The sequence below is a fragment of the Palaemon carinicauda genome, chromosome 1 (assembly GCF_036898095.1).
Source record: "Palaemon carinicauda isolate YSFRI2023 chromosome 1, ASM3689809v2, whole genome shotgun sequence".
Lineage (NCBI taxonomy): Eukaryota > Metazoa > Arthropoda > Malacostraca > Decapoda > Palaemonidae > Palaemon > Palaemon carinicauda.
In genome coordinates, this window is record NC_090725.1 from 275,266,963 (window position 1) to 275,287,915 (window position 20,953).

The 20,953-nt window shown below is 46.1% G+C and overlaps 1 protein-coding gene across 2 annotated transcripts in view; it reads right to left on the reverse strand.

The window, feature by feature from the left end:
• Positions 1-20,953, reverse strand: part of LOC137656612 (RNA polymerase II-associated protein 1) — a 203,917-nt gene that overhangs the window by 81,181 nt on the left and 101,783 nt on the right. For both annotated transcript variants that reach the window (XM_068390788.1, XM_068390784.1), the window contains exon 6: positions 15,042-15,535. In XM_068390788.1, coding sequence (XP_068246889.1) covers positions 15,042-15,535 — 494 coding nt within the window. The remainder of the gene's footprint in view (positions 1-15,041; positions 15,536-20,953) is intronic.

Consider the following 20,953-nt stretch of genomic DNA (forward strand, 5'->3'; position numbering starts at 1 on the left):
TACCCTGAACGAATCACGGAGATTGTCCAGGATTGTTTTGGCCCCGAGCTGCATCCACCTCTGCCCGCAGTGATACAGGAATTGCATCTCTAATGGACAACTGGGAGAATGGCCTATCCTAGCAGTTGCAGCCTCGGCCACCGAGATGTCAAGGCCCTATGAAGAAGGGAGTCCTGGTTGGACTCCTCCATCTCTCCGCAGCCTGCTCAATGTCTTCTGAGTTGAACAAGAAAAGAGCCTTCTAGAGAGGAGTTCCTCGGTCTCGTCACTTCGTTTTATGTGGGACTTGGCGGTGGAAGCTTTCTGCTATAGAGTCCCTTTGCCGGAAGTTCACAACTTGGAGAGCAAGGAATTCAATGGTTTGAGTTCCCAATAGCAGAAAGGTTTCCATCGCCTTCCTGGAGCTCTCCTTGGACCAGTCTTCGGTCCTCATCAGGTATCCCACTGACCCCAACCAGAAGTCCAGCCACGAAGTAGCTTGCATGGCATACTTTGCTATCTTCTCCTGGTTGAGGATCTCCGAAGTGAAGAACGAGACCTGCAGACCAGAACCTCTCTCAAGGGAGATCCCCTTGGTCAGGGGCTCATCGAAGACCTCACAGTACCTCCTCTGCTGCACAAACGGCAGCGGGAGAAGTTTTGAGGTTGAGCCTGCTCAGAGGGAGCTAAATGAGCCGGTGATCTGTGAGATCGCCTTCCGACGGGCACCTGTCAGAGCCATAGCCAGGGCAAGGCTGCACTGATCTATGGGACTTCTGAGTGCTGTAGACATGGTCAAGAACCATGTCTTTGCTTTCTTGAGGGGTCACCGCCGGGTCAGACAACCCATTGATGGCCCTCAAGCAGCATAAGACCTGTCAGAAGGCATGCTCAGGCTCCTTCTACTCAACCTCTGATAGCCTCAGACTAGCAGCTTTTGGTAGATGGTCTTTGTCGTCGTCAAGATCTTCCACCACCTCGGGGAGGGTAGCGGTCATGACTTTGAGTGATGGGAGACACTAGTAGATGGTCCTGCAGGAGGTCTCTTGGGACACTCTGATGGCCTTGAAGCTCTGACTGATGATTTTGGAAAAGTCTTCGAATCTTTTGACTCCTTCCTAGGAGGAAAGAAAACTTCCAGGAAAGAAGGCCTCGGAGGATTTTCCCTTCGCTTCTTATCTGCAGGAAGTGAGACAACTTCTTGTAAGGGTTTAGAGACTGGACAAAGCTCTTGAGGCACCACCTCAATGGGAGAAGACGGAAGGTATCCACCAGAGATTCCTCTCTGAGAGAAGACTCTTGGGAAGTTGGAGAAGGATGCGAGACTACTCGAGGAGGAGTCAGTACAACAATACTGAGCCTCCACTTAGATATTCGAACTGGTGTCAGTCTGACTGCTGTATAGGAGAATCTACCCATTCAGGAAATCCTCGCTTCCTCTTCAGGGGGAAGGAGAAAGCTGGAGCTTTTCGAGAGGAAGGAACTGTGGACTTCTGTCTTGGATCCGCTGAAGGAGAGGATGACCTCTCCAGGAACACCTGCTACAAAGGTCAGTTGGATAGCCCTAACCAGGGTGTTGAACGACGGCTCCTGTCCCACGGCGGCGCTGACTGAGAGATCCCCTAAGAGGATTGACACCAAGGGTTTCTGATAGGAAGAACCTTTACCCGAGACAATCAACAACTGGGCGAAAGGCTGCGGCTTTGCAGATTTCTCCTTATGGGGGGAAAGGAACAGGTTGGATCATAGGTTCTTTAGGTACCTTGAATATAGGGTCTTCCTGAAGGGGAGACCGTCAGGAATCGTCCTTGACCCGAACTGTTCTCCTGGGAGAACGCGAAGGTCTGCGCTTGCGGGCTGGAGAGAGAGAGGACCCTCTATGAGGGGCGGGCGAACGGTGTGATGGCAAATGCCAATGCCCTGGTGAGCGCCAAGAGACTCGCGAAAACAAGTACTTGGAAACTGGTGCCGTTCTGTAGAACAACGACGACGTTGAGGCAAACAACGAAGTTCTGGCGAACGATGGGTGGTTCGCGATCGCCTACGAGTCATAAGAGAGTGACAAGTAGCTATAACTCAACGAGCTGCTGGTGAATGGTGAGTGGTTGGTGAGCGCCGAGAGATTGTTGAACGACGAGCAGTGGGAGAATGTTAATTGCCTACCTATCGTTTAAGAGGTCGGCGAGTTGCTGGCGAACAACGAGCCATTGGAGACTGACAATCAGCCGGAGACCGATGGTGAACTGGCGAACAGCAAACCATTAGCGAACAACGAGAAGCCAGAGAATGGAAAACAGTAGGTCGTTGACAGGAAACAGGCAAGTGGCGAGGAGCTGAGGGACTGCGAACAGTCGGAGATTCATGAGCTGCATGTTGACGAGCAGGCTGAGAAACAGGAGATTCAATGGACACTGGCGAGCCACGAACAGCTGTTCGATGACGAGAGGTCAGAGAGAGACATTGAATGGGCCAAAGCAAGAAGGCTGGGGAACAGTGAGTCCTAGGAGAGTCCGATAGGAAAGGCAAGGGTCGGGAACCAGCAGGCAAACAGAGAGGCTGACGATCCCTGGGCGAGAGCTGCAATTGAGGAGACGAGGGCCGATGATTGGGCAAGCAGCGAGGTCCTGGAGAGTGATGATCCTCTGAAGGGGATTGTTCGGAAGATAAAGGTGACGAGCCAAACAGACCTCTCTTTGCCAGAGGCGACAAGGAGGACCACGAACTCTACGATGACAAACCTCCAAAGGGGAGGACTGCTTAACAGGATGATCTCTAGAAGGTAAGGTCTTCGGATGGGTGTCTCTATGAAGGTTCTCCCTCGCAAATGAGAGGTGACCACTCACAAGAGACACTTGTCTCGGACTTTGCTCCATCCCCGACGGAAGAGGCGGCTCAGCAAAGGGGAGAGTGCAGTCTTCGGCAATAGCGACAGCAGCAGCAGAAGAGGCAGGGCGGGAATCGTTGGTAGGGGCCGCAGAAGACTCCTCAGGGTCATGAAGGTCAATACTCAACAAGGGTAAGGGATCCACCTCGGAGTATGATGAACGCTACCTCTCAGCACCAAGTTGAAGGAGCTGCAACAGCACCTTCTTCGAAGGAGACTGATAAAGCCAAGGAACACACCTGAAAAACATCAGAAAAAGATAAGGTTTCCCCAGGGGGAAAGGCAGGGCCACTGTGCTAAGAGAACCGGGGTTGACCTGACATTAATTGGCCTACGCTACTATTCGACGATTCCCCGGAGGAAACCAACTGAACAGGAGCTTTGGAGGGAGGTTGGGGGTGGAAGGAGCTTTGGATTTCTTCGATTTTGAGGAAAACCCCGAAGGCTCCTTATCATCACACCGCTACCCTCTACAAGCGAACCTAACAGGTGTGGGTCTGTGTCAACGGACAACATAAAAGTCCCCGCAAGAGCTTCCCTCAGGTGCTGGGCAGGTCCGCATGATGATGGACAAGAAGAGAGCACAAATATACTGAAAAGACAAAAAGTATACAAAATATTAGTAATGGCAAGTCAATAATGGTGAGGGGGAAGAGCGGTAACGTACGTTCTCCACCCAAACCAAAAGCAAAGTGGGGGATAAACCATGGTGTGTGAGTAAGAGGGGTAGTTACTACCCCCACCTCCCCCGCTAACTAGCGGGTGGGTGGTTAACCCTCGCTAAAAATCTAATGGCTTGTCTTTCAGCTTTGCCGAAAGTAATACCATTAAAATAGCATTGGTCTGTATTTAGTGATGGAACATATTCTATTTTAATTGTTTATTCTTCTCTTGTAGTTTATTTATTTCTTTATTTCCTTAACTCGCTTGGCTATTTTTCCCTGGTCTCCACCTTTGGCTTATATCATCTCTTGCTTTTCCAACTAGGGTTACAGCTTAGCTTGTAATAATAATAATAATAAAACATGGAGAAATCATGGTCATTAATTCAATGGCCTTTTTTTTTTTCTTCTTTTCAAATAGCTAGAATTTTCTCTGGGTTGTTGAAGTTAGCTGCAAAATTTACTGAAAAATCTGATATGACCAGAATCTACCAAAAGAAAAGGCCATACCTATCCTCTGGCACCTGAGGGCATCTTCCACCGAGCCCAAAAGAGAAATTCTTCCTACTATAGGGGCTTGAGTGCTGTGAGTTACTGTTTAAATTTGTAGTAGTACTAGCCTTCCTCTCTGTCACTAGTTGTCTGGCCATTGACTTCGTTAATGGTTCCAAATTCTAACTTGCAGCTTAAGCACTTTATGGAAGCCAATACTTTTGATATTCCTGTTTTCTTCGAAGGAATATGCAACAATATCTTTACATGGAGCTTATAGATAACTGCTATTCAGGAATCAGCAAAGAAAAAACAATTATACTCCCTTCTAAGACTTCTGAAAGGTTATCTCTTTATCAAAGTGACCAGTCTTCCTCCCACACTAATTTAAAAATTGTCAATTTAAGGAGTAAAATTGGAATCCTTCGTAGGAAGAAAGCCCAAGGAACGAATCTCACCCATGTGGTGTAAGACTTGGCTCTTTTGGGTTTCATAGGCAGTGGTGAGAGGAAAGATGCAAGTTCAGAGAAGAAGGATATACGTCTTACTTTACTACAATCTTGTTGAAGTTCTTTCTCACAGATTTAAAAGATTTAAGGCTAATTATAAGTTGAAACATATCATTCAAGTTTACATAAGATTTCTGTATAATGTCTGGATACTAATCTAGGATTGTCCATACTCCTCACTGGAATCACGCTCTTCCTCCTAAATACCAGCATCTGATGTCAGGAAAAAAGAACAAAATTTCATAATAGCTTCAACTTCCTCTTGAACAAATCTGGTGTCTACTGTTGGAGTTGACCAACAAGCAGCATGACATGGATTCACTTCAGAACCACAATAAATACCAGTTTCAACATGATCATCGTCAGAAACTTATTTGCTCTGAGGATATTTAGGAAAAGAACAATTCTCCATCATTTCATGATGATTCTCAATAAGAACCATAGTTCCTAGTGATGTTAATGGTGTGCAAAATTCCTTAGCATCGCATTAATAGTTCTCTCATATCCACAATAAATGCGAGACTCATATTCATTACAGGCATGATACACAATGGCATGTCTTGTACAAGACACAGAGGTGTGAGCAGTACAAGCATAATATTCCAAGGCTTAATAAGAGAGATACAGAGACATCAGCTCAAAATCCAGAAGTGCAAGACTTCTGGATGTGACTTTCCCCTTTCCTATAAATTGTTGAGTTGAGCTCCTTGGTAAAGGATTTATAAGTGGAATAAGCTTAGTAATCAGCGTATGTGGCAGAAGTTCGATACTCTATTACAGCCACACTGAATATTGCAAGGATAGACACAAGAGTGCTCACGTACTAAGGGTGCAGAGGTGCAATAACCTTCAATGATAAGAACATCCTTGCATTCTATGACACAAAGCCCTTTAGCACCTGAGACTAAATTGAGAAGACTTCTTAGCACAATGCAAACTGGCATCATTTATGGTGCAAATTATATAGAGATTCCAGATCATACTGCACTCATACATGAATTTCAAGAGGTAAACAAACCAGTAGAGTGAGATTCGGAAGCAAGAATAGAACAACGAGACTCACTAGAAGCAGTACAGTGAAACACATAAGAAAAAATAGTGTCTCACTAAAAGAAGCAATGAGACTCATCAGCACCAGCAAATCCAGCATGACTCAACTCACTGGGTACAGAAGGGCTCCTAGTTAACATCATAGGACAATTTACCTAAATGCAAGTATAAGATGTTCTTTTAGAGGCTGATATGTGCTCAAGGACTTACAAATCTGTGGTCACGACATTTAAAATTCTAGCGAGTACAACCAACACAATTTAGTTTACCCTCATAAATACATTTAACTCAGTGGCCAAAATATTTCCAGACCAAGGACCTTCACAATCATTTTCAGATGCAAATGCATCAAGTCTCACTTTTGCTTTGTAAATCAAAATCGATTAAAATAAATCCAGCTTGTGAAAGTTGAATTTATGAAATCATTAATGAATTAATATTGTTCAAGAAGCCTCACTCCTACTTTCAGTAAGGCTTTAGGTATGGCTATCTCGTGTATCACAATTACTTTGCCTAGCAACATTATATGAACTGAACTGTGTAGACATTGCTTATTAAAGATTTCGTTAAGTATAACTATTTTTGCTCCATAAAGCTTCAGTCTAAAATATGATGGGCCTGGTAGCTATTCTGGTGGAGTAGGACAATCAAGGGATGATTGGGATGGGAAGCATGCATAAGATACCATACAATAAATTTTAGTCTTATCACTAATATTAAAAGAGAAACTATACAGTAGTACTAACCCTAGCAGTATGTATATGAGTAACACGTACAGAAACTCACCCGTCTACACTATCATATAATTAACACATTAAATTATGTGATATATTTAACAATATAACAGTAAGTAATCTGGGCTATTCCTATATTCATCTCATCTATCTTGTAGTAAACAATACCTGCCTCTGCAAACAATACTAATCTTCTGCAGGTCAAACTTTGTCTTATTCATACTAGACTTATAACACACTATACAAATCCTCAACTCAGCTGACATACCTTGAATATCATGCCAAAAAATGACAAATTCATAGATTATTTGTATTTTTCCTAACCATACAAACTTTAGCTATTTAAATAGGGAATCATTTTCGGCGTAGCTGAAATGACAAGCCATTTAATTTTTAACGAGGGTTTACTACCCCCTCGCTAGTTAGCGAGGGGTAGGGGAGGAGTAGCTAGCTACCCCTCCCCCTCACACACCGGTGAACTAGTTCACTTTGCTTAGAGGTAGGACTTATCCCGGGGGACAGGGCTGGCAGGCAAGTTTGATTAAATAGCTAAGGTTTGTATGGTTAGGAAAAATACAAATTATCTACGAATTTGTCATTTGTTCTGTAACCGAAATACAAACCACGCTATTTAAATAGGGTGACTTAACCCTTAGGAAGGGTGGTAAGTCCCAGCCGTACTGGCTTTGGCTTTTGGCCCGGGGACTCAGAATCTGAGTAAGTAGAACTCAAGATAAAGAGTCCCTGCACCTCGCAAGTACCTTGCTCTGCAAGGATCGCGGCCTACGTAAGCTTGTGTGTGAAGGAATGAAGTGTGACTCGTCCTAGGAAGTTGACCTGGAGTCCTTTAGATGGAATTCTAGGTTAGGACGTTCCCAATACCACCTCGTAAGGGTATGGGGGACACGACAGTATTATCTTAATACTAGGAACACAAGGAAGCATGATTTACCTGCAGTGGTTTTAGGTCAGCTGTGCAGAGAACCCAGGATGCTGCTTTCCCCAAGAGAGGGGAGGATGAAGAAAAGAATAAAGACCAGGAATACCTTTTCATTCATGCAGATTAAAACCGGGTAACAATGCCCTCAACCTTCTGCTACTTGTACATTAAGGAGCCTGAGGTTTAGACCAGCTGTTGTGCAGCCACCACAGGGCCGATAGAGAATGTATCAAGCCTCCTGTGGGTCACGTCTTGCAGGTAGTGGGCTGTGAAGGTCGTTTGACGCTTCCAAACCCCTGCTTGTAGAACCTGCGTCACTGAGTAGTTTCTCTTGAAAGCCAGGGACGTAGCGATGCCCCTGACATCATGTGCTCTAGGGCGACGTGACGGAGGAGGGTCTGGATTCAGGGAATGGTGGATGACCCTGCGAATCCACGCTGAGATAGTTAGTATTCTTAGTGACCCTCCTCTTCGTCCTTCCTGTGCTCACAAACAATGCTTGCACTCGAGGACGAACTGCAACTGTTCTTTTAAGATGGAGCATCAGATTCCTTACTGGGCACAGTAGGAGATGGTCTGGGTCATCTGTTACAGAACGGAGACTCGAAATCCGGAAGGAGTCGAACCGGGGGTCCGGCACTCCTGGATTTTGAGTCTTAGCTACAAATTCAGGGGCGAACCTGAACGTTACCTCCCCCCATCCCCTTGAATGGGCGATGTCATACGAGAGACCATGTACTTCGCTGACTCGCTTGGCCGAGGCCAAAGCAAGTAGGAACACCGTCTTCCAAGTTAGGTGGCGATCAGGAGCCTGGCGTAATGGTTCGAACGGAGGTCTCATAAGAGCCCTGAGGACTCGAACCACGTTCCATGGAGGAGGTCTCACTTCCGACTGAGGGCAGGTAAGTTCATAACTTCGTATGAGTAGAGAAAGTTCCAGCGAGGAGGAAATGTCCATTCCTTTTAGCCTGAAGGCAAGACTTAAGGCTGAGCGATAGCCTTTCACTGCCGAGACTGAAAGCCGCATTTCTTCCCGCAAATATACAAGAAACTCCGCTATTGCTGGAATAGTGGCATCAAGAGGAGAGATACCCCTTTCACGACACCAACCACAGAAGGCTCTCCACTTTGCCTGGTAGACTCCTGAGGATGACTTTCGCAGGTGTCGAGACATCCTTTCCGCAACTTCTTGTGAAAAGCCTCTCTGTGAGGAGATGCTGGATAGTCTCCAGGCGTGAAGCCGTAGCGAAGCTACGGCTTTGTGGAAGATGTTGGCGTGTGGTTGCTTGAGTAGCTCGTGTCGAGGAGGGAGTTCTCTCCGGAGTTTCGTCAGGAGCTGCAGTAGGTCCGGGAACCACTCTGCGTGATGCCATAGCGGAGCTATTAAGGTCATTGACAGGTTGACTGATTTTCTGGTCTTGTTGAGCACCCTTCTCATCAGACAGAACGGGGGAAAGGCGTAAACGTCGATGTTGTCCCACCGTTATTGGAAGGCATCTTGCCAGAGTGCCTTGGGGTCCGGGACTGGGGAGCAGTACAGCGGGAGCTTGAAATTCAAGGCTGTCGCGAACAGATCCACCGTCGGGGAACCCCACAAAGTCAGGACTTTGTTGGCTACTAGAGGATCCCAAGACCACTCGGTACTCACTATCTGGGATGCTCTGCTCAGACTGTCGGCGAGCACATTCCTTTTGCCCGGAATGAAGCGAGCCAATAGTGGAATCGAGTGGACTTCGGTCCATCTCAGTATCTCTACTGCAAGATGGGATAGCTGTTGTGAAAAGGTACCTCCCTGCTTGTTGATGTAAGCCACTACCGTGGTGTTGTCACTCATCACCACCACGGAGTGACCCGCCAGGTACTGTCGGGACTGTTGAAGAGCCAGATAGATGGCCTTCATCTCTAGCAGGTTTATGTGGAGGCACTTTTATGATTCTGACCATAGGCCTGAGGTCCTGTGGTTCAGAACGTGAGCCCCCCACCCTTCTTTTGAGGCGTCCGAGAACAGCATCAAATCCGGGGGGAGGACGAGAAGAGCCACTCCCTTTCAGAGGTTTTCGTCTGTCACCCACCATTGAAGGTCCGTCCGTTCCGCAGGACCCATAGGGACCAAAATTTCCAGGAAATCGTGACCTTGATTCCACCGAGACTTGAGCCGCCATTGCAGGGATCTCATCCTGAGGCGCCCATTTGGAACTAGACGGGCCAGAGAGGAAAGGTGACCGAGGAGACGTAACCACGATTGGGCTGGGAGTTCTTCTCGTCTGAGGAAAGGATCTGCGACCCTCCTCAACCTTGCTATCCTGTCGTCTGATGGACAGGCTTTGTGGAGATTGGTGTCCAAGATCATGCCTAGATATACCAGTCATTGAGATGGAAGCAGAGAAGACTTCTCGAGATTTACCATGATCCCTGGATCTTGGCAAAGTCCCAGAAGCTTGTCTCGGTGTCGAAGAAGGGTCGCTGCGCGTAGGGCTAGCCCCTTTGCCGATCCCATGGCATAGGAGCTCAACGACACTGGATTCGCTGTCAGGGGAGGAAGAGATGTTATAACCGGGACGCGATATCCTTGACTGATTACAAAAACCGTCCAGGAATCGGCCCCGAGTTACTGCCACCTGATTTCGCAACTTTGTAGGCATTCCCCCACTGGTGGACATGCAGGGGGATTGCCAATCCTAGTGTTTGCAGCCTCGGCCGCTCCCCCTAGGATTCTTGCCTCCCCTGGAGGACTTCTTGCCTCTCTTGTCTTTGACAGGAAAGGGCTGCTGTCTGGACACCGTTGTCTTCGCTGCCGCTGCCGGTTTCGTCGTCTTGGACTGGCAAGGTTGTTGTTGAGGTGCTGGAGGTTTGAAGGGCTTCGATGTGAGAGCCCTTTGGAGGAGAGAATCCTGATTGGATTTCCTCCACCTCTCAGCTACCTGTTCCACATCCTTGGGCTCAAACAGGCTCTTTCCCATAAGGGAAGAGTGTCTGAGCTTGCTGACTTCAACGGTTGAGACCTTCGAATGGAACCTCTCTACCACCGCATCACGTCGTTTCAAGATCGAATTGGCCCACAAGTTCGAGACTTGGTGGGCCAGAAACTCAATGGTGCGGGTGCTCGAGAGGAGGAAGGTCTCCAGGGCCTTCCTAGTGCTTTCCTTGGACAGATCCTCGGATCGCAAAAGGATGCCCAGAGACCCCAACCAGACATCCAGCCACGAAGTAGCCTGCATGGCACACTTCGCGACCTTCTCCTGGTTTAGGATCTCTGTCGCCGGGAAAGTCACTTGCCAGCTAGAGAGTCTATCAAGAGAAACTCCCATGGTAAGCTATTCCACAGAGTGGTGCAACGGAAGAGCTAAACAAGACTCCTCCATGATCTCAAAATACCTCCTCTGATGGACACAAGGAGGCGGAGGGAGCTTGTTGCCAGCAGTGGAACGGCTGGAGGAGGCGAGCTCGGAGAGCTGGCCCTCAACCTTATCCCTGGCACTCTTAACCCCTTGGGACCAGGGCAGAGCCACACTGGCCTTAGTGGGTTTCTGAGTGTCAAAGACTTGGTCCAGGACCGTGTCCTTGCCCTAACGAGGAGGAATCTCAGGGTTCGGAAACTTGTTGAGATTCCTCATCAGAGTCAAGACCTACCAGAAGGCATGCTCTGACTCTTGCTGCTCTCCCCTTGGAGAACTGGCAGCGAAGTCTCCCGTCCCCAAAGGCTCTTCTTGAGGGGACACATGGACGTTCTCCGCGGGTCTCGTTGGCTCTAGTCGAATCCTGGAAGAAGACTTCGGGATGGTCTTCGAGTCCTTCGGTTCCCTCCTAGGAGGGATACAGAACTCCAGCAACGAAGTCTGAGGGCTCTTCTCCGCCCCAACACAGGACGATTCTCCTGCTCGAGGTGGGGTTGCTCCCATTGGTGCGGTGGAAGAAGGTCTCGCCTCAGAAGACTCCCCTGAGGATGGAAAATCCTCGTCCACAGGGGATGGAGAAAACGTCTGCGGGGGGGAAGGAGCCTTCCTGACGGACTTCTTAGGAGCCAGCTTGACCCGAGGAGAAGTCACCACGACCTCTACTCCTCTCTTCCTCTTCAGTGGGGTCGGAGCTGCCCTTGGTTTGGAGCCCAAATCAGAGAAGGCAGGCTTAACAGCCTGGACGACAGCTCTGATAAGGAACTCAAACCATGGCTGCTTACTGACAGACGCAGTGTCAGAGACTCCCTCTGGAGGGAAGGGAATCGGGCGATCCTTTGGAATAGAGACTACAACATGGCCTGCCTGGAAAGAAAGGGAAGAAGATGGGTGCCTGGGCGCGCGGGCGAGTGCTGGCGAGCAGGAGAATGATGGTGCGCAGGCGAGCGATGGCGCGCAGGCGAGCGATGGCGCGCAGGTGTGAGACTGCGCACAAGTGACGGTGCGCATGGGCGCGTAGGTGATCTACGGCGAGCAGGCTCGTGGGCGCGAGCGCATGCAGGGGAGTGATGGCGCGTAGGAGATGGTGCGAGTGTGCGCGCAGGAGATCGATGGCGCGCATGTGCGCGGTCTGGTGAAGACAGAGGGCGCGTGGAAGCGCGAGGAGGAGACTGCTCGTGGGCGCGTAGGCGCTCAGGATCTCGGAAGCCTCTGGAAGGGCGCACGGTAGGGACTGGAACCTGTGCCCGCAAAGGTGACTGCGCGCGATAGTGCGCAAGCGAGGGCTGACGGGTGGGCGAGTTCCGAGGGCGCGCAGGAGATCGCTGGCGAGAAGGCGAGGGACGACTCTTCTTTCCTGTGCTCAGATCCGGAGATCGAGGGCGCGCAGGCGAGCGATGGTGCGCAAGTGCGCGCAGGCGAGCGCTGGCGCGCAGGTGCGCGCAGGCGAGCGATAGCGCGCAGGCGAGCGATGGCGCGCAGGCGAGCGATGGCACGCAGGTGCGCGCAGGCGAGCGATGGCGCGCAGGTGCGCGCAGGCGAGCGATGGCGCGCGCTGGCGAGCAGGTGAAGAGCGCTGGCGAGCTGGAGATTGTGGGCGCGCAGGAGATCGTGGTCGCGCCTGGCGCGTAACAGGATCAGGGCGTGCAGCTGTGCGCTGGCGAGTAGGTGAGCGCTGGCGCGCAGGTGAGAGCTGGCGCGCAGGTGAGCGCTGACAAGCAGGAAATCGGTGAGAGCCCTGGCGCGTCGACTCTGCAGCAGGAGCTCGCTGGCGCGTTGTCCCTGGCATAGGATGTCTCTGGGTCGTTGTCTCAGGAGCATCAGGAACAGGCAAGCGCTTGCGCGCAATTGCGCAGGGGATACCTGGCACTCAAGGGACTTGCCCACATTGTGAGCAAGCCCCTTTTGCCCCGAAGGGACCGGTGCCCGTTGAAAAACGGGGTGCGTGGGCGCCCACAGCACGTCAGCTGCCAGGAACGGAGAAGGAAGGTCAGCAGGTCTGGCAGGCGGAGGAGATCGCGAACGATCTACAGAGAGGTCCAGTGATGCAGCTGCAACGGTCAAAGCACGGTGAGGAGGATCCTCTGCGGGGGACTGCGAAGGCGAGGAGCCGAAAAGGCGCCTCCTAACTCCCTTGTGGGGAGAAGGAAGGCCTCTACGGCGAAGAGGAAGACAAGCCTTGCGTCGGATACGTCCTCTGGGGGCATCAGGAACACCATCGTCAGTCCTCCGAAGCGGAGTCTCTGTTAGTGAACTCCCCCGAGGGGGAGAATCACCTGCAGGAGAGACCGTTGTACTTGACCCCTCTCTCGGAGCATGTTCGGAGGGGGGAATCAAGCCTTCAGCAACATCAGCACCCAAGGCAAGGTTTGACCCAACTCGCCCGAAGCCTCTGCCACAACAACGTCGACGATAGACAGAGGGTCAACCTCCACTATCACCAGCGACTGTTTGACAGCTGCTCCTAACTGGATAAGGTCAAACAGGGCTTCCCTGGAGGGCGAACCCTTAAGCCCCAAGGAAGCCCAAAGCTGCAATAAATCATCATTAGCAACATTCAGAGATAAATCCTCCCCCGGAAGAGGAGGAGGAGCTGCCTCGCTATGGGAGGCAACTCCCTCTCCCGAACCCCGAGGTCGGTCAACAAAAGTACGGCCTACGCTACTACTCAACGGCCTCTCGGGAGAGACCGATCGAGTGGGAGCTTCGGAGGAGGTTCGGGCAACGAAAGAAGTCCTTGGAGATTTCCTTCTTCAAGGAGATCCTTGAAAGAGAAAGATCCCGCTTGGACTTCTTTCGGCGCCGGGAAAACCTCTCCCACTGGGAGGTAGACCACTCCCTGCACTCACAACAAACTTTATCTTTATCACACCGTTGTCCCCTGCAGAACGGACACAAGGTGTGAGGGTCCATCTCGACCGCCGACATATATGTCCCACAAGGGCGGTCTGGTAACCCGGGGCACTTCCGCATGATAAAAAGAGAGAGGCCAACTTCCAAACATACAACTGAAAGAAAAAGCAAAAAAGATTAATGCTGTCAATACGCGAGGGTGAGAGCAGACACGTCTGTTCATCACCCGAGCCAAAAGAAAAGGGAACTAGTTCACCGGTGTGTGAGGGGGGAGGGGTAGCTAGCTACTCCTCCCCTACCCCCTCGCTAACTAGCGAAGGGGTAGTAAACCCTCGTTAAAAATCTAATGGCTCGTCATTTCAGCTACGCTAAAAGTAATACCCTATTTAAATAGCATGGTTTGTATTTCGGTTACGGAACAAATTTTATATAAATAGCCAAAGCTCTCAATAATTCCTATAAATTTAATATTATTAAAAAAACCATAAGTCAACCAAAGTTGAAATGCATTTGTAAATTAACATGGTGTCCACAGGTAGCAGACCAAAGTACTGCAGCAGAACAGTAGTAGTAACTCTAATGTGAGAGAGCGGATTATAAAAATCCAATCTTAATGCTCTTGTTTTTAATTTTGTCAATAAAAGCTGGACTTCCAAGAATATAGCACAATGAATATTGGATAAAGTTGATTGAAATTAATGTTTCTTAAGTCTATAAATGGTGGTTAAAGTTTTGAAGAATGAAATTATATATTAAATTTAACATGATACAGATGTTCAGAATGGTAAAATGTGAATACGGTAAAGGATTTATAACACAAAATATAAACAAATAACCATTGGCAAAGAGATGGAAAAGAAGGATTGTTACAGTGAAGGGGGCAAAGTGTGGTAGAGGTAAAAAAAATTGCTATTACATGTGCTTTGGCAACATACTAGAAGGTTATACGAGAAAAGTAAAACCAGCCTTTATGAAAAGCAAAGAGACAGCTGGGATATTGGTAACCAATTATGTATCTAAAAGACCTGACCTTCCATATGCAGCAGAAACAGAGAGACTTGCAAAGAAAACAGAGGAGAGTTTAAGGAAAAGTACAACATAACTATGGTGTTCAGAGGCTACAGTAGAAACTAGATCGAGATATTTCAGATGACATGACAAGAACTATAAATATTTTGAGAACTTTTAGTTGTGAATATGGCAAGATGAAGACCAGAAGAAAGGCCAATCATATAAAGATAAAGACAACATGGACTTGTGAGGTGTACAAAGGACAGAAAAGATTGAAAGAATTCACATTGGGAAAACCTGGTGTCAGAAAAACTCAGAAGTAATCCTGACAAAGATAAAACCTTGCTAAGTAAGTGAGAGAAAAACAATCGACAAAGAATTAATTAGTTATAAGTATGGTCTCTAAAACACTCATATCCATGTGAATATAAAAGCGTAACAACTTAAAATAACAAAATCAAGAACATAAATTTAGATTACCAAGGACTTACCTGGCCAAAATCAAGAACATAAATTTAGATTACCAAGGACTAACCTGGCTCATGTTAATCCATTTCTTTGCCTCTGACAAGGATAATGGTATCCCCATCTTCTCCAGTTCTACAATTTCATCACGAGGAGGAACTTCTTTCATCTCAACATCTTCTGAAAACTTCACTGCCTTTTTATCCTTCCCTTTCCTTTGCAAAGAATCACTTTGACTATCTGTGTTCATGGAGTCTTTATCAACAGCTTCTGATGATCCAAGCTCCATACTCTGGATTCCATGATTTTCCTTTTGATTGGAGTGCAAGGTCTGGCTATCTTGTACTCCTTCATTAGTCCCTTTCATTTGCATTTTTTCTTTAGCCTTTCGTAAAGATTTCAAAAACTCTATTTGTTCCGGTGCAAGGCTTGACAAAATTTCTTTCTGATGTGCAAGTCTTTCCTCATGGCTCATGCTAGAGATTTTGGCAATATTTTCCAGGTGTATTTTTTTGGCTTCATCTTCTTGAATAACTTCATTTTTAATAACAACACTCTGCTCTCCTACAAAGAAAATAATTTTTACTTATGGAAATTTAATATAAGGACAGTATTCAATAAAAATAAGGGCTATAATTGGAAATTACTTTTATATTATTAAAAACAAAAAAATATGTCATTATATAGCTAAAATGTTCTGCTTTTTGTGATTAGAAGTTAACAGAATATAAATAAAACTTGTGTCAAATAAGTTTTTCATTTATGAAAAAACATTCAATCCAATACACCATAATATCCTTTTGCAAATCCTCTATTTTATAGAAATAAATTATTGAAAAACACTACAATACTGCACTGGAGCTTATATTGAAAGATAACTTTCATAGCTCATATATAGCACACACTTACATTGTGCATCAGTCGAGGTCAATAATAAGACTAAAGTACTAACTCAAATTTTTCACTTTTCCTTTCATGGTTATAACACAAACACATTGTATATACATATGTATACAGTATAATAATATATGAATATAATACATAACCATCGTAGGAAGTATAACTTAGCAATCCATGTTTACTACCATTCTAGACAATATATCTTGGCAATCAAATGTTTGCTAATGTTTATACAAGCAGACGAGCAACTTGGAGTAAATGGCCTCCTAAATCTCGACAAAGTCAGTGGCAGAAGGGTGACGGATTGGGTTTAGGGCAATAAACAAGTTGTCACTTCAGCTTCTTACTTGAAATAGTATGGACTATCAAGGGTCACTTGCCTTAGATAGGTATTTTGCATCACATGGAATGGCTATCCTTTTGATGAATCTAGCCAATGAATCCTCTATGGATTTAGGCAGTCAAATGGAAAGACAAGATGATAGAATGGCCCCCAGACTCAGGCATAGTGGGGTGCCAAAAATCTCCTGGTTTATAAATGCTAAAGAAAAACTGAAAATTGGTAATGGAAATGTAAGAACCAAGAATCACATTGGGAAGTTACAGCAAGTGAAGGAAGAATTTATGAAATATAGTTTGCATATCTTTGCCCTAAGTGAAACACTTTGTAAGAGGATTGATAAGGAAATCTTAGACAGGCAATATATATATATACAGTATATCTATTTAGGAAGAACAGATGGAGTTGGAAGAGAACGGGTAGGTATGTTGGTGACACCTAGAGCAGAAAAGGCATTAACTGAGTGGAGAGCTGTAAATAGATTATTACTTACAAAATTTCAATCAAAACAGAGTATTAGAGTTTGCAATGCACCAACAAATGATTACCCTGAAGAAAGTATATATGAATACTATGAAGAACTGCAGTGTAATAGATGAGAACCTAGAGAAAGATATGAAAATTTTGATTGGTAACTTAAGGAATATTCAAGGCGTAGAGAATGTCATGGGAATTGAGGGTCTAGGCGAGGTTGAAAATGAAAATGGAGCACTATTTATGAATTTTTATTTAGCAAACAATCTTGTTATTGGAGATACTCTTCCAGTACAAGGACATTCTAAAATATACATGAACTTCATCATGTAGCCATTACAAAAATCTAATTGATGACAAACGCATAAATATGTAAGAGAGAAAAAGGACTCTGAGTAATGTACAAAGCTATGGAGGTGCAGAGATTGGTAGTAATCACCAGCTCCTCATTTCCACACTGAAATTAAAACTGAAAGCATCCAACAGAAATGTAGACAGAATACTTAGGTTTGATACACTTCTAGAAGATAAGCACAGAGAAGCATTTACAATTGAACATAGGAATTGATTTGCAGTTATAGAGACTTTAAGAGACAAAGAGCAGACAAATATTGAAGAATGGTGTGATATTGAGAACATATTTTAGTTAGTTGGTAGTGAAATTTTAGGACATGCAGTTACAAGGAGAATGATAATTGAGAGATACATACATATACCAAAGGCACTTCCCCCAATTTTGGGGGGTAGCCGACATCAACAAAGAAACAAAACAAAAAGGGGACCTCTACTCTCTACGTTCCTTCAGCCTAACCAGGTACTCAACCGAGTTCAGCTGGTACTGCTAGGGCGCCACAGCCCAACCTCCCACATTATCCACCACAGATGAAGCTTCATAATGCTGAATCCCCTACTGCTGGTACCTCCGCGGTCATCTAAGGCACCGGAGGAAGCAGCAGGGCCTACCGGAACTGCGTAACAATCGCTCGCCATTCATTCCTATTTCTAGCACGCTCTCTTGCCTCTCTCACATCTATCCTCCTATCACCCAGAGCTTTCTTCACACCATCCATCCACCCAAACCTTGGCCTTCCTCTTGTACTTCTCCCATCAACTCTTGCATTCATCACCTTCTTTAGCAGACAACCATTTTCCATTCTCTCAACATGGCCAAACCACCTCAACACATTCATATCCACTCTAGCCGCTAACTCATTTCTTACACCCGTTCTCTACCTCACCACTTCGTTCCTAACCCTATCTACTCGAGATACACCAGCCATACTCCTTAGACACTTCATCTCAAACACATTCAATTTCTGTCTCTCCATCACTTTCATTCCCCACAACTCCGATCCATACATCACAGTTGGTACAATCACTTTCTCATATAGAACTCTCTTTACATTCATGCCCAACCCTCTATTTTTTACTACTCCCTTAACTGCCCCCAACACTTTGCAACCTTCATTCACTCTCTGACGTACATCTGCTTCCACTCCACCATTTGCTGCAACAACAGACCCCAAGTACTTAAACTGATCCACCTCCTCAAGTAACTCTCCATTCAACATGACATTCAACCTTGCACCACCTTCCCTTCTCGTACATCTCATAACCTTACTCTTACCCACATTAACTCTCGACTTCCTTCTCTCACACACCCTTCCAAATTCTGTCACTAGTCGGTCAAGCTTCTCTTCTGTGTCTGCTACCAGTACAGTATCATCCGCAAACAACAACTGATTTACCTCCCATTCATGGTCATTCTCGCCTACCAGTTTTAATCCTCGTCCAAGCACTCGAGCATTCACCTCTCTCACCACTCCATCAACATACGTTAAACAACCAGGCGACATCACACATCCCTGTCTCAGCCCCACTCTCACCGGAAACCAATCACTCACTTCATTTCCTATTCTAACACATGCTTTACTACCTTTATAGAAACTTTTCACTGCTTGCAACAACCTTCCACCAACTCCATATAACCTCATCACATTCCACATTGCTTCCCTATCAACTCTATCATATGCTTTCTCCAGATCCATAAACGCAACATACACCTCCTTACCTTTGGCTAAATATTTCTCGCATATCTGCCTAACTGTAAAAATCTGATTCATACAACCCCTACCTCTTCTAAAACCACCCTGTACTTCCAAGATTGCATTCTCTGTTTTATCCTTAATCCTATTAATCATTACTCTACCATACACTTTTCCAACTACACTCAACAAACTAATACCTCTTGAATTACAACACTCATGCACATCTCCCTTACCCTTATATAGTGGTACAATACATGCACAAACCCAATCTACTGGTACCATTGACAACACAAAACACATATTAAACAATCTCACCAACCATTCAAGTACAGTCACACCCCGTTCCTTCAACATCTCAGCTTTCACACCATCCATACCAGATGCTTTTCCTACTCTCGTTTCATCTAGTGCTCTCCTCACTTCCTCTATTGTAATCTCTCTCTCATTCTAATCTCCCATCACTGGCACCTCAACACCTGGAACAGCAATTATATCTGCCTCCCTATTATCCTCAACATTCAGCAAACTTTCAAAATATTCCGCCCACCTTTTCCTTGCCTCCTCTCCTTTTAACAACCTTCCATTTCCATCTTTCACTGTCTCTTCAATTCTTGCACCAGCCTTCCTTACTCTCTTCACTTCTTTCCAAAACTTCTTCTTATTCTCTTCATATGACTGACCCAATCCCTGACCCCACCTCAGGTCAGCTGCCCTCTTTGCCTCACGTACCTTGTGCTTTACTTCCACATTTTTCTCTCTATATTTTTCATACTTCTCTATACTATTACTCTGCAGCCATTCTTCAAAAGCCCTCTTTTTCTCTTCCACTTTTACCTTCACTCCTTCATTCCACCATTCAATGCCCTTCCTCATGCTGCCTCCAACAACCTTCTTGCCACATACATCACTTGCAATCCCAACAAAATTTTCTTTTGCTAACTTCCACTCCTCCTCTAAATTACCAGTTTCTCTTACTCTCACCTCGTCATATGCCATTTTCAACCTTTCCTGATATTTACTTTTTACCCCCGGTTTTATTAGCTCTTCAACCCTCACTAGCTCCCTTTTACATCCACCTACTCTATTCCCCCACTCTTTTGCTACAACTAATTTTCCTTCCACCAAAAAATGATCAGACATACCGTTAGCCATACCCCTAAACACGTGCACGTCTTTCAATCTTCCAAACATTCTTTTAGTTATCAACACATAATCCATTAATGCCCTTTCTACTACTCTTCCATTTGCCAATCTTACCCATGTATACTTATTTTTATCTTTCTTTTTAAAAAAGCTAGCACTTATTACCATCTCTTGTTCAACACACATATCTACCAGTCTCTCACCACTCTCATTTTCACCTGGTACGCCATACTTCCCAATGACACCTTCTACCTCTCCAGCGCCCACTCTAGCATTTAAGTCACCCATGAAAACTACATAATTCCTTCTACCCAGTCCTTCTACACACCTAGTTAATTCATTCCAGAACTCATTCCGCTCTTCTTCACTTTTCTCACTACCTGGCCCCTACGCACTGACAAACGCCCAACATTCCCTACCCAACCTAACCCTTACCCACATTAACCTAGATGATATCTCCTTCCATTCCACTACTTTACCCGTCATCCATTCACTCAGCAATAACGCCACACCCTCTCTCGCTCTTCCCCTTTCAATCCCAGACACTCTACCAGACAATTCACCAAACATCACTTCACCCTTTCCTTTCATCTTTGTCTCACACAAGGCCAATACATCCATCCTTCTACTTCTAAACATACTTCCAATCTCACATCTTTTACTCTCTATCGTACTACATCCACGCACATTCAAACACCCCAAAACTAGAGTGCGGGGAGCAGTCACTCTCCCCCCAGCTCCATCTCTTTGATAATGTCTCGTAGGATTTTTATACAGGAGAGGGGGTTCCCCGCCCCCTCGTCCCGTCCCTTTTAGTCGCCTCTTACGACACGCAGGGATAACGTTGGCGCTATTCTAATTTTTATATGCCCCCCCCCCCCCGGCCACAGGGGGCATATTGAGAGATAAAGACAGAAATTGATTGTTGAAAATTTTTGAGGAAGTAATGAAAATTACAAGGTAGAGCATGCTAAGCATTCCAGTATTGATAGTGAGGTCAAAAGAAAAGCTAGGAATAACTAGAGAGAGCATCTAGTTAGGACAAGAAAGCAGGTGAGGCTGACAAAGATGACAAAT